The sequence below is a fragment of the Pogona vitticeps genome, chromosome 3 (genome assembly GCF_051106095.1).
Source record: "Pogona vitticeps strain Pit_001003342236 chromosome 3, PviZW2.1, whole genome shotgun sequence".
Taxonomy (NCBI): domain Eukaryota; kingdom Metazoa; phylum Chordata; class Lepidosauria; order Squamata; family Agamidae; genus Pogona; species Pogona vitticeps.
In genome coordinates this window covers 252861971-252876524 of record NC_135785.1, presented here as the reverse complement: position 1 = coordinate 252876524, position 14554 = coordinate 252861971, and the positions used below count along the sequence as shown (strand labels likewise).

Here is a 14554-nt window from a genome sequence, read left to right as displayed (position 1 = left end):
AAATAAATTTAAGGTTGTGTTCCTATACCCATTTATCTGAGAGTAAGCCTCATTGAAATAGATTTGGCTTACTTCCAGGTAGACATATAGTATATTGCCTTGTGCTTTTAGATCAGTGGTTCCCAACCTTGGTTCCACAGGTGTCCTTGAAGTAAATCTCCCAGAAGCCTTCACCACTAGCTGTGCTGGCAAGGATTTCTGGAAGTTGTCGTCCAAAATATCCAAGGACCCACGGTTGGGAACCATGGTTTTAGACAGTAAGATTGGGCAAACTTCCAGTGTCCTATTCCTTTATTGTTTCACTAATTCGGACTGCACTGAATTAAGGAGAATTTTAGAAAATTAATTCTGGAGTTAGAACATCTGTAGTTTGCCATAGCTTTTTGTTTACTCGGTTAGAATCAGATCATGTGTTAAAGCAAATGCCTTTTTCCCTGTCTTACATTATCCTTCTAAGTCTCTTGGTGATACATAGATGAGATGTCAAACATGCAAACCAAGCTGTGCTATGTCCCAAATAACAGATTACAAAAGCAAGGGAGTTTGCCGAATGTTGATTCAGCAATGCCGTTCTAAATTAAACAGCCTTTTCCTGTTATAGGTGCACAGTTTCTAGATCTAGAATCAGCATCTCATCTCATTAGATCCTATATTTGGGGCCGGGCTGGGCTGTCTCTCTAAACAGAGTACTGTATTTTTTCGTGTATAAGACGCCCCCATGTATAAGATGCCCCCCACTTTTCTGATCCAAAATTAAGAAAAATAAGTGGGGTTTAGCAAGTGTAGGGGGAAAAGGGATCAAAGTGCTGCAGAATCACTTTGATCCCTGATTTCCCCTCCATTTGTTTTCTCTCCGCAGCTTACTTCCGTATATGAGATGGCTCTCAATTTTTAGTCTAAAGATTTTAGACAAAAGTATAGTCTTATACACGGAACAATACAGTACATTGTAAGCTGTGTAGAAGAAATTTAGCAGAAGTGTGTGGAAGAAAATTGGATAGATTGTCATCATGTAACAATGCTTAAAGTTACAGATTTTTTTGCAGAATTGCTGTTTCGCTGTTACAGCACTTGACAATATATAAATATAGGACATTTTAGTTTTTCCAGATAATGAGCTGCTTCACTAAATTAATGTTCAGTTTATAATCACAGACCAGATGTTGCAAGTCTGTCTGAGGAAGTGGACTGGTCCATAAAAGCTCAGATTGAAATGCAGCGGTAAGTCTTTAAAGTGCCACAATGTTTTTGTCTTCTTTATTCTTGTTTTGTTTCGGCCTAGTATTCATCAGGAAGCATCTTTGTCAGGAAGAAGGGAACCAGAGTTCAAAAGGATTGAGTGCAAAGAAGTCTTATCCTTAAAAAAAAAACCAAAAAAAAAAACCACCGCACAATTTCTTTCTCCTAGCCTGAGGAATTCAAGATGCCAAGAATGATAGGAATATGATGAACCATAACATCATTTTCTCACCTGCCGCATTACAAAGATAGTTTGCAGCATGCTTCCGAAAAGCATTATCTGATTCTTTTTGAGAAATATGCTTATTCTGAGCACCCCTGTAGGAAATACTAGATGAATACATATATCCAAAAGAGTAAGGATGACAGGACTGAATTAATCTGTGTCTTTCTTCTAAATAACTCAAAAGCAGAAACATGCAGGGATATTTTAATACAGCTTTTCACAGGTTTACCTGCTCTTCTCATGCCATCTTTTTTATGTTTATCCATCTTTGAGTGCAAAGAAAAATATGGGGAAGTTGTAATCGGAACCCCAGCCTCCTGGCACTGGGCTTTCTCTTCACATTTTCCCACCCAAACATTTTTTGAAATATAGATTTTAAAAAAAATCTCAGAACAACATTCTGGTATTTAAGAAAAAGATTCTTGTAATAGAAAGTCAGAAACAAGTTTGCATAAAAACAATGCACCCTCATAATAGATTTATGCAGCTTTATATCTATAAGAAGGACAGAGGGCATGTTTGTATCATCTTTCATAGATCAGAACCACCGTTCCGTAAAACCTGGACGCTTAAAACTTGGCATGTGTACGAGTCACTCCCGAGAAACAGTTCTTCATGCACCAAAAGCCAGGGGTGCAGGGATAAAACTACATTTGAATTGAAAATGGTGCCCCTGCTAAGGCTCTTGATTTTACTATTTGGTGAATATTATTTTGGAGGCATCGAAAAGTGTCTTGAAACATACTTTGCCACCTTTGTCCTAAGTGTTTTTGCCCGGATTCCTTGCTTACCGGGCAGCGAAAATGGTGGCCGTATGGAGGATTTTCACATAAAGGTGAGTTTTTTGCCCATAGGAATGCATTAAACAGGTTTTAATGCATTCCTATGGGCTTTTTTATTTGTATAGCGCCGAATCCGTATAGTGATGATTTTGGCTGCACAGATTTTCGTCGCTATGCGGGGAAACACTGTACAACAAAACCGTCTTGTGAAGCACGGACCCAAACATCATCTAGTGAAAATCGCCCATAGGAAAAACCGTTTTGCGAAACGCAACAGCGATCACAAAAAACCATCGTCTTGCGGATTAATCGTCCCGTGAGGCAATAGTCTTGCGATGCACCACTGTACTCACTTCACAAATCTACAAAAAGGGATAGGAGCTTAAAAGATTTTTTAAAAAGAGAAGGAGCAGACAGGGGGAGAAGGATTCTGTAAACATATAAGTCTCTTTGTTCCTGCTAGAAATGCTGCTGCGGGTGCCTTGTATTCTGGGCCAGCCAACCTGTAATGGAGGCAGTTAGAATTTTCTAGCAATCACCATAATTTTAAAGAAACTTTGAAGGAAGATGTATAGTTCCTGCTGGTTTAGGAGATTGGAGTCAAGCAAGTTGCATGAATAGGAAATGAACGGTAGGTGAGCCTCTGAAAAGATGGTAATATGATGAGCTTTGTAGTCTGTGAGTACCGCTCAGCAGGCACAAGGACTCTGAGAGGAGTCAGACTGGGAGATACTTTATCCCCTGAAGTGCTCAGACAAGAGGTTTTGAACGACTATTATCCACCAAAGTAGAATCAGTCAAAGTTAGGGGAGAGTGTTTCTTTAATATTCATACTCAATAGAAGAGCTTCCTAAACCTGCTCAAATGAAGCAATGCAGGTGGAACTATCTGGGTACGTTTGGGAAAAGGTTTTCAGGAACTACTGGTGGAAATACGCCTAGCTATTTGTTGGCCAATACATATACTGTCTATACCAGTTCTGTATATATTTTCCATTTAGCTCAGTGTTGCATAGGCTTTTTAAGAGTGGTCCTCTGGGGTCTCAGATGATCACCACTTACCTAAGAAAAAGACATACCAGCAGATTGCTCATTGCCAGTAGCAGGAAAACAATAATATCCATGTCTCCAGATTAGCATTAGGACATAAAGTATTGGGGGAATTTGGTTATTCCTTTATGATAGCAAAGTATGAGGTAGAGAAAAACAACAAAACAGTACAGAAAAATGGAGAGGCCAGATCAGTCCCATGACATACACAACATGGTTTCTTTTGTGCACAGACTTGCACTTTGTTTGATAAAATCAGAAACTCTTAAGAAGAGTCTAGAAACTCTTAAGAAGAAAAAAATTATCTTTACTTACAGTTACCATCTGTAGTTACAGTTAGAAGATTAAAAAGGAAACAATGGAGTCTCCACCATGTGGAAGACTCTCCATGCTTGTTGCTTGGAGAAAGGTCAGAGAAAGAAGAGCAGCTATCAACAAAAGCAGACAATGGAAGCAATCCAACAAACAGGAAAAAGGGAGCAGGGGCTTGTCTCAAATGCCAGAGATGGGAAAAGAAATTTACCAAGAACAATCACATAAGGTGGTCAAGCCCCTTGCAACTGATACCTAGCACTAGTGCATGCAAGATTGTTTTTATCCCAACATTAAGGAGGGTGGAACTCTTGTTTGTGGAGATAATACACAAAACCAGGATGATACAGGGGTCAGTGTTTTTGACTGAGACTTGAGGGATCCAGGTTCTACTGCCCACTGTAGTATAAAACCCATTTAGGTGACCTTAAATCAGTCACATTGTCTGTCAGCCTCACATGTGCCACAAGAGTTGTTTTAGATCCAGAGTGGGCAGGTAAAGAGCCCTTTCGGAGCCTTTTTGGAGAAAAGTCTGTATAAAATATCCTTTAATAAGTATATAAAATACCCAGCGAAAAATGTGTGGCTTAATGAGGCAGCAGAAAGAAGGCAAATAAGATTAAAAATATAAACTCCCCAAACTGTAAAGCGACAGTTATCTCCCGAGCACTATGTATAATGGCCTATAAACTAAGCTGTGCAGGTCTGGGAGAGACCCGGAGAACTTAATGTATGCTGCCTCGAGTTCCACAGTGGCACAAGGCATGATATAAATGTGTATCAAGGGTGGGTAAAGTAGATCTTTTGGGATTGAAAGTCAGTGTGTGAGCGGAGTGCTGGCTGCAGTACTGCAGAGAATGGAATGTAAGACAGCCCTGGGAGGTTGTTTTTTAAAGCCCCCCCCCCCCACAAGCAGAGTATACAACACTGGGCTAAATAAAAAAAGATTTGTGCTTCTTAAAATATGGTGGAACTGTCCACATGTTCCTTTGTGGATGCGAGGAGACTTTTTAAAGTAGAAAAACTGAGCAGAGTATCGGAGTGCGGATGTCCATAATAGGACTCTCAGAGGCCAAATAAGGCTTCGTTGGTGAATAAAGTTTGGCCACAATGGGCATAACACAAGACCAGTGATTGAAAGGGACAACTTTCATAACAAGTGGGTTTTAAGACTAATTTAGTAGGGCTCCAGTGTGTACACCAACTAACAGGATTTTTAGCCATTGTATGCTTCCTATTCCAGCCACTGATTAATTAGTTTAGTCATTTTGAACACTTTTAATAAATATGTGCTGTGGATTAATCAGGTGGAAGGGCTGGATCCAGACAAAGTCACATTTAGGTTCCATTGGAATCAGTTGGACTTTAGCTAATCACGGCAAACTTTGACATTTGTTTCATTGGCATCTGACAAAATCTGGATCCATGAAAGAGTTGGAGATGGTGAGCACTGTCAAGAGGATGTTACTCTGCTCCTTACTCCCACAGGGAAGAGTGCCACTTCTAAGACGCTGCCGTACATGTCTTCTTCATAACAAAACTCGACTCACTGATTTCAGTGGCTCTACTCTAAGCATGAGTAAGTCTGAATCTAATGCCATGGCCGAAATCCTGCTGCTTAGTCTGGTAAATTGCACGAGACTAGATCATTGAATTAGTGGAGATTTGCTCACCCACTCTCCACTGATTCAGTGTGCCTACTACACTACAGGATTGTATGCTTCTTCCTCTAGGATGATTGTTTTTTTAACAATATGCAATCAGTCAGTCAACTAAAACTTACATTAATCAAGGCACAGACCTTAATTTAGTGCTTCTAGTTTCAGAGAAATATCTAGGGAATTGTAATTTTTTTAAAAAAAATCAAGAATGGAAGCTGTGTAGTTATCTTTTCACCTTAAGAGACTACTTCCTTTACTTGGCAGTGTTTAAAGAAAACTTTTTCCATTATACTGTATAAGTTTGTATTGTAAACCAAGGGCAGAACAAAACTATATGCAGTCTCATACTTCTTTTCAGTGTATTCCTTGGTTTTGTATTTTGTTCCGTTTTGTATTTTTCCTTTACTTTGTGGGTACCTTTTTTGTTTTTACGCCTTAAAGAAATTGAACAATTTCAGTCGTTGCTACAGATATTTTTTTTCTTACAAACTAATTCTGACTGCAAGTGTGAAATAACTCTTTATTTTTATCCTTTTTTTTACAATTTTGCAACGCTGCATCTTTCAAAATCTTGAACTTCAAGCGTCTTCAGATGCTACTGCCACCTCAGCATTCACTTGATTAATAAGGAGAATTTGAAAAGAGTTGAGAGTGGCAAGAAATTTCTTGCTTCTCTATAAAATCAGCAGCAGCAACAACAAAAAATCCCTACCTTCTAATATTCTCTGGTTTAGAGAATAAACCTCATGCACCATGTTACTAGCCCCCTCATGCATGCATGCATGCATGCATGTATGTATGTATGTATGTATGTATGTATGTATGTATGTATGTATGTATGTATGTATGTGAGTGAAGTAGATTTGGGGGTAATCGTATTCATATACGAATACAAATATCCCTGCACAGGTAGATATAATGATTTATTATTATAAAACCACTCATGATTTTGCCACTGGTACAAGCTTGACAGAGCCTTCCTATCACTCCTTTTTCTGGAATTGATTACCCACTCCTAGCAGGAGGCGGGATGACAAGCCTCTTTGCTAGGTTGCAGAGTGGCTAATCCATTGCAGAGAACAGCGCAATAGGAAGGCTATGCGGAGTCGGTGACAGTGGTGAAATCATGAGTGGTTTTATAATAATAAATCATTATTTCCACCTGTGCAGGGATATTCATATATGAATACCCCCATCTCTAATGTATGTATGTATGTATGTATGTATGTATGTATGTATGTATGTATGTATGTATGTATGTATGTATGTATGTATGTATGTATGTATGTATGTATGTATGTATGTATGTATGTATGTATGTCTAGGACATGGTGGCGCTGCGAGTTAAACCACAGAAGCCTCTGTGCTGTAAAGTCTGTAGACCTTCAGCTGTAAGATCGAATCCACGTGACGGAGTGAGCACCCGTCGCTTGTCCCAACTCCCGCCAACCTAGCAGTTCAAAAGCATGCAAATGCGAGTAGATGAATAGAGACCACCTTGATGGGAAGGTAACAGCGTTCCGCGTCTTAGTCACCCTGGCCACGTGACCACGGAAGATTGTCTTCGGACAAACGCTAGCTCTATGGCTTGGAAATGGGGATGAGCACCGCCCCCTAGAGTCGAACACGACTGGACAAAAATTGTCAAGGGGAACCTTTACCTGTATGTATGTATATGTGTGTGTGTGTGTGTGTGTGTGTGTGTGTGTGTGTGTGTGTGTGTGTGTGTGTGTGTGTGTGTGTGTGTGTGTGTGTGTGTGTATGTATGTATGTATTTATGTATGTATGTATGTATGTATGTATGTATGTATTTCTGCATTATATTTTATAAGGATATAAAGCCAGTAGAAAGTGCTGAAAGCTCTCAGGAATAACTTCTTGTGAATGCCATCCTAAATTTAAGCAGTGGCTGTGATACCGAATACCATAACTGTGTGGTTGCATTGTTAGAAATAACAACATGAAAACACTGGCTTGCAAAGAATTTATGTTCTTTGAGACTGAATAGAGGAAACTAACATTCTTCTCTTACAACATTACAAACGTATTGTAAGCTATACCTTCAATATTAGGAAAAGTAATTACCAACAGTTAACTAGTTATTGGTAACTAGTATCTTAAAAATATTTGCGCTCAGAAGACATACCTTTTACTGCTGTGTGTGTCAGAAGAGTTCCTCTATTTGTGGGGTTCTGTTCTCTCTCTCTCTCTCTCTCTCTTTCTCTCTCTCTCATTCTGTCTTCTCTCCTAGCCACCCACTGTTGCCTTCAGCTAAGCACAGCATTATTTTACAATTAATGAGATGTTAGATTCCAAGTTTTTGCAAAGAAACATGTTAAAATTCCTCATGTATATCAAAATGCTTAACATTTCTTGGTTTGCTGATTAATTGGAAAATGTTACAATATGTGTGTGTACTGCTACACGAAGAGAAATTGATGCAATAAAAAACCAGAACCTTATGTTCCTGGATTGACTGTAATATTTCCTCCCCCGCCCCCCAGCATCTCATGTTGTGCGTAGAGAGCACTTGGTTGTAGAGAGGATGATTGAGATTATGACAACCATCACTTGCAATCTGAAATGATGGAGCTGAGATTAGGGATGGGAAATTTGTCAGTTCTGTTTCCTTCTGCGCTGGAATGTTTAACACCATAAATTCCTTCTCTCCCAAATATGAAGACCTTTCTGTGTTTAGTTTTAAACAACAACAACAAATGCAACAAAATCATAGCCCATTTAGACTGGCCAAATTCAGTAAGTACAGCTGTTCCTAGCCTGAAAGGGGCAATGTTGAATTAGCTACAGTGGTGCCTCACTTAACGACGATAATCCGTTCCAGGAAAATTGCCATTAAGCAAAAACATAGTAAAACGAAATTAAAAACCCCATTGAAATGCATTTAAACCCATTCAATGCATTCCAATGGGGTAAAAACTCACCGTCCAGCAAAGATCCTCCATACAGCAGCCATTTTCGCTGCCTGTATAGCGAGGAATCCATCCCTAAACGCAGCGGGGGGCATTTTCTTCAGCCGGTGGCCATTTTGAAAACCCGACGATCAGCTGTTTTGATCGTCGTAAAGTGAAAATCGGTTCCCGAAGCAGGGAACCGATCATTGCTAAGCGAAATTCTCCCATTTGGACCATTGTTTTGCGATCGCAATTGTGATAGCAAAATGATTGTCGTAAAGCAGATTTGTCATAATGCAGGGCAATCGTTAAGCGAGGCACTTCTGTATTTAAATATTAAAACTGATGGCCTTCTTAGGAGGCAAATGAGAAGGCAACCCCAATATAGCAGTAAAATGGCTGGACACATAAGGATTCAAATCTGTATTTTAATAGTTTAGCACTCACAGCTCCCTGCCTCAACTGGAGAAATTGTAGTCTTGCTTTTTCCCACTCAAATTTTTAGATCTCAAATTCTTGCCATTTTGAACATGAAGAAATGTGACAAAGGTAAATGAATCCTTGTGGGGAAAAACCTGTAAGAAAACTCTGGCTCATCTCTTGTCCAGACAAAAGTCTGCTTTCCTGTGAGATTTAGGCCACTACAGGTGTGTGTGTGTGTGTGTGTGTGTGTGTGTGTGTGTGTGTGTGTGTGTGTGTGTGTGTGTGTGTGTGTGTGTGTGTGTGTGTGTGAGAGAGAGAGAGAGAGAGAGAGACATTGGTGCATATACAATAAAACATGTCAAGTAGCCAATGGATCAAGAAGTTTTAACACATTTCTACTTCGGTTCTGTGAGTTCGTGTCTTTTTCCTTGTAATCTGATCACTTATTAATTGCAGGTCTGCTTTGCAGGACGACAGAAAACATGGTGTTTTTAGTTTGGTAACAAGGAATATATGTTAGTGTTGACTCTAATTCCATGAACGAACAATATAGATGAGGCTGAAAGATAGAAGACAGAGTTAACAAATGGTCTTAAAGTCCAAAATGAGATTGATTAGAATTTTACAGCAAGATCATTATAGAAATAAAATACATAAATAATCCAGAATCGAACAGCTTCCAGGAGATAAAAAATCTGTGAATCTTTTGAAAAACAAATGAAATCCATATATGTTTTGATATTCTATTCCTTCTCATTTCAGCTATAACTTTTGTTCACATTAACAAGTGTCGGAAATGAGTTCTTACATGAAAGTAGCTTGAGTTTTGCTTTAGCCAAAACCTGCTGACATTCTAATTCTCTCAGTGGCAACATTTATTTATTTATTTATTTTATTTCTATCCCGCCTATCTGGTCTTATTCGACCACTCTAGGCGGCTTACAAATCACAGCAATAAAATCTATACAATACATAAATGTGATGGTTTCCAGCCAAGAATTCTGCATTTTGCTTAGTCTAATTGCACTGACCTCTCATTTTATATTGATTGCTTTCTTGGCTAACTGCTGGTTGGTTTATTTACCTTTTTCTTTTTTAAATTACAAATTGGTGGCTCTGAATCATGATACAAAGAGTAAAATACGAACGTGTGGGCCTCGTTACTAGTTATTCCTTTCCATTTAAAGTACATCTTTGGTCAAAAGACAGCAAAATCCAAATTCTGGAGAACTGAATAACAAATTATAAAATCCAGTTAGGGATATTGTGTTCCCTCAGAGACCAACTATTCACCTTCCATACATATTTCAGGGAAGGCAAGGTGGCATAAAAAGGGTTCCCAGGTGATCCTCCCAACATAATTCCATCTATGTGCTAACTCAAGATATTTGGGGGCAGGACCTCAATTCCATTGTGTTTCTCTCAGCCATGCCTGAGATGTTTTCCCATCCTTCATTTATATCAGATCATGAGACTCTGGTGTTGTTATTCTTTTGTATGAAAATAAGTATGTGTTTCTCCTCCTTTATGTCATTTTGTATTCATTTTGTCTAATGTATGAAATATCTGAATTACTAGAACATGCATATTTTTCAAGTACACACATTTTCAATGCTCACATGCATACAAGTTTCTCTCACAGCTTGGACGTATTACTTTTTGGATCACAAAAAGGGAGCTGTAGTCTGAAAAAGTAGTTTCCAAGCTGATTTTTGTGGGCATTTTATTTTTCCAAAATCCACCACAGGCCATCGCGAACTCCAAGACAGGTGGCATAGACATCTCTATCAGGAGGCTCAAATCCATGGGAGACCTTTTGCTTCTGTAATGCTTCAGCAGATAGATCTGTTTATTTATTTATTTTTCATTTTGTTTCGTTTCTACCCTGCCATTCTGGCCTCAGTCTCCAGAGTCCTAGTTTGTCACCCTATCTAGTATATCACACTGTTAAACTAATTAGAAGTATAAAAATCACTTTTAAAAAAATTAAGCATGTTAATTACTAAAAGGCACAGAATAAAACCCCACTAAAACCAATTAAAAATGCACATTTAAAGAGCAATTTTCCCTTTAAAATCCCTTTCTCAGCAGCATTTTACTGCTGAAAAGCTTGCCTGGAAAGGAAAACCTCAATAGGCATTATAATGGATGTGTGTGATGGGGAAGGAGGGGCTCAGAAGGCAGGGAGAAAGTTCCCCCTTGTAAATTTAAAATGGCCAGTATCCTAGGCTTCTGTTTGTGCCTGGAGTAGTGGTTTGGAGCAATACAGATAAACTGCAGTTTAGCGAAACAAATCATAGCCTGGTGACAACATATGAATATAACATCTCCCTTCTCTCTCATTTTCTTTCTGTACTGTAGTTACACTACCCAGTTATAGGAATTTGATACCACTTTAACTGTCACGGTTTCCATCTTCTGGAAACCTTGAAACTCTACTTTGGCAAAGAACTAGAGTTCTCTCTTTTTGTTCATTCCTCTCCCCCACCTCCCCCTCAGGTGACCGTTACGGACGGAGGCGCCTCTCCCAAGCAGTCCACCGTCTGGCTGGTGGTTCAAGTTCTGGACGAAAATGACAACAAGCCCCAGTTCCCGGAAAAAGTCTACCAGATCAAATTGCCGGAACGGGACCGCAAGAAAAGAGGAGAGCCCATCTACAGAGCATTTGCGTTCGACAAAGACGAAGGCCCTAACGCAGAGATTTCTTACAGCATAGTGGATGGAAATGAGGACGGGAAGTTTTTTATTGATCCAAAGACGGGGATGGTCTCTTCTAGAAAACAGTTTACCGCTGGGAGCTATGATATCTTGACTGTAAGCATTTGTTATTAACATAAACCTGCACTTCTCATTCATGCTTTTGAGTTTGCTTGCTGCCATTCTATTCCAACAGGAGATTTCCTCAACGCTAGTTGACCTTGTTAGGTTTAAAGTGTTGTTGTTAGTATGTATATGTATGTACATTTCAAGAGCAGGTTGTCTCTAGAAGCATCTCTTCTGATACCAGTATCCCGAGACACTACAATCTTCAGGGGGAGGTTGCCATATTTTGTGCCAGCAAAAAGCCCCATCTTTTTTAAAAAAACAAAAACAAAATCAACTTATTTTGGCTAGTAGATGGCACAAAATGGCCTTTTTTCAGTTAAGAGTCCCCTTTTTATACAGTAGGGCTCCCGTATCCGTGGGATCAGTACCCTGTTTTCCCGAAAATAAGCCCTAACCTAAAAATAAGCCCTAGTATGATTTTTCAGGATGCTCGTAATATAAGCCCTACCCCAAAAAATAAGCCCTAGTTAAGTGAAACCCTGCCCTCCACCATTATGTAGCAACCAAAAGAAGAAATGACAGTATTTGAATGAATATAGATGGTTGTGCATGAAAAAAAAAGCATCCCCTGAAAATAAGCCCTAGTGCATTTTTGGAGCAAAAATTGATATAAGACCCTGCCTTATTTTTGGAGAAACACCGTATCTGCTGATTCACTTGTCCATGGTCAGAAAATATTAAAAATATTAAAAATATTAAAAGAAAAAACCTAGAAATATATATTTCTAAAGATGAACTTACCAGACATGTGCAGTAGAGGGAGGCAGAGATCATGCTATATATAGTGTTCACTATTAAAATGGTGTCTGCTACAATTTGTATTTTTAAACATCCACAGAGGCCCGGGGCGCTTGGAACCAATCCCTTTATGGTAGGGGGTCCTGCTGTAAGAGAAGTTGTAGAGATCACAGAACCAAGTGTGCCCCTCAAAGTATGTGTGTGGCCCTCAGAACTTGCTTTATTACAAGAAAACAATGAAAGATGAAGCAATACAAGTTATATAGAACTATACCAAGGTAATAAATAATAGACAATATTTTAAAAAACCACATGACCTATATCAATTCAACAAACACATCTTAAGTTAGTGCACCCATCACAGGACCGGTAGAGATATATTTCCTCCCCAAACCAATGATTATGATGCCCCATACCCCTTCCAAAAAGGCGATATCTCTTGTTTGGCCATACGCTTTAAACCGACCTTGTCTTTTCAATAATAGAGAGTCCAAAAAATCTTGCCTATATCAACAAAATTATTCTCTTTTAATCATTCTTTTTTTAGTCTTAGATCACATGTCAACTTATCATTAATTATTAGTTTGCAAACCTTGGTATACCGTTCACTTAATTTTAACATATGATTAAATTTCCAATTTTTCACAATCACTAATATAGCTGCCATCACCATATTCGTGAATATCTTTTTCGCCCGCTGCTCTTTGTCAAAAATAGATAATAATGCAAATTTTGGGGAGACTGCTAGTGTAACTTTTGTAATTGTTCAGATTTCTTTAAGTACCGACTTCCAAAATTTCGGTAATGATTTACACTCCCACCACATATGGAAATAAGTACCTATATCCTGACAACATATCCAACATAATATATGGACATGGTGCAGAGGATTGGACCCACACATGTTGCACGGGAGCCCTGGATTCTATGCCCCGCCCCTTCCTGTGGGTGCCCCATCAGAAGCAGAGCCTTGGATCTCTCTGCCCCACTACCTCTGAGTGGGTGCCTGTGGGAGCAAGGGTATGCAGAATCCCGGGGGTCCACGCAGCACCTGTGGGACTGATCCTTTGCACCGAACAATGGTAAGTGCTCATCTCTAACACAGTGCATTTAGAATCAATAATACTTGATTTTGGAGGCTGTCCTCCACCAGACAAATATAAACAAGAACTAAGTAGAAAGACGTGTGCCACTTTAAAGACTAATGAATGTATTGTGACATGGGCTTCCATTGGCAACAGACTACCGGCCAGAACTATCACATTAAAAGCTTTTAGCTTCTCTTTTAACTGAGATGAGTTCAGGTGTCCCCATTCAAACTGAAAATGCAAGTAGATGGCTTGTCAAATGTACACGAGGGCTTCCTCCAACCCCCAAGCAATCTGGGTCTTAAGGACTATAAAGAGTACTTGGCAGGCTCGTCTTTTTGCCGGCGGTTAATTGGAGTCCATTTATGTAAAAGTTGGAATGGTTTTACATGGGTTGGAAGTGGTTTTATAGAGGAGGAACCTAAATGAATGGCAAAGAGCAAAATATTGAGTGGGCACAGGTGTCTGGTGATGAGCCATGCAGATCAATAGCTTCCCCCACAACCACGTCCCACCTCCTTTATAAGCCTTAGCAGTGATTTCCAAAATGAGAATAAACAGCTCTGTAAACAGGTGCCTTTCAGAACTCACACCGTGATAATCTTTGGGATCTGGCTTAAATGAGAGACAGCACGTTCTTAATGCAAAGAACAACTTAGATCTGTGGACATCCATGTACCACGGACTCCACCATCATCTTCCACTGTCTTTTCATTCAGTTCCTCGAGGTTGGTCTTCTCAGAAAGACTAAAACTTGATACGGACAAATGTGTCGATTTGACTTCTGCCCCTGCCCAATTTTGCTTTGCTTTGCTATTAAATTAATTCCTTTCTGTCGAATTTATGAAGATATTCACAGATTTTGGTAAACTCTTCAGTAACAAGTTGAACGAAAGCATCAGTCATCTGACAGGAAAAAACTCTTAACAGTTAGAGCAGTATGACAATGTAACCAATTCAGAGGGTGGTGAGCATTCCAGTGCCGGATTCGTTCAAGAAAATTGGACATCCAATTTTCTGCTTTGATTTGGATTCCTGCATTGAGCAGGGGGGTGGATTTAAATGGCCTTCTAGGCCCCTTCCATGATTCTATGATCAAATCCAGCCCTTGCGAAGACAGACAGTGGAGAATCAAGCTCCCAGCCTCTGGCTCCACAGCCAGATACCTAAACCACTGTATTCTGAATACCCTGTATTCAGATTAGGATGCCTTACCTCAGCTGTATGGGTGGAAATTATAGTACAGTGGTGCCCCGCTTGACGATTACCCCACTGCACGATAAAATCACGATTAATTT

General features: G+C 39.4%; 1 protein-coding gene across 7 annotated transcripts in view; it reads left to right on the top strand.

The window, feature by feature from the left end:
• Positions 1-14554, top strand: part of FAT3 (FAT atypical cadherin 3) — a 529225-nt gene that overhangs the window by 366401 nt on the left and 148270 nt on the right. For all 7 annotated transcript variants that reach the window (XM_072993570.2, XM_072993569.2, XM_072993567.2 and 4 more), the window contains exon 6: positions 11104-11418. In XM_072993570.2, the coding sequence (XP_072849671.2) occupies positions 11104-11418 (315 nt within the window). The remainder of the gene's footprint in view (positions 1-11103; positions 11419-14554) is intronic.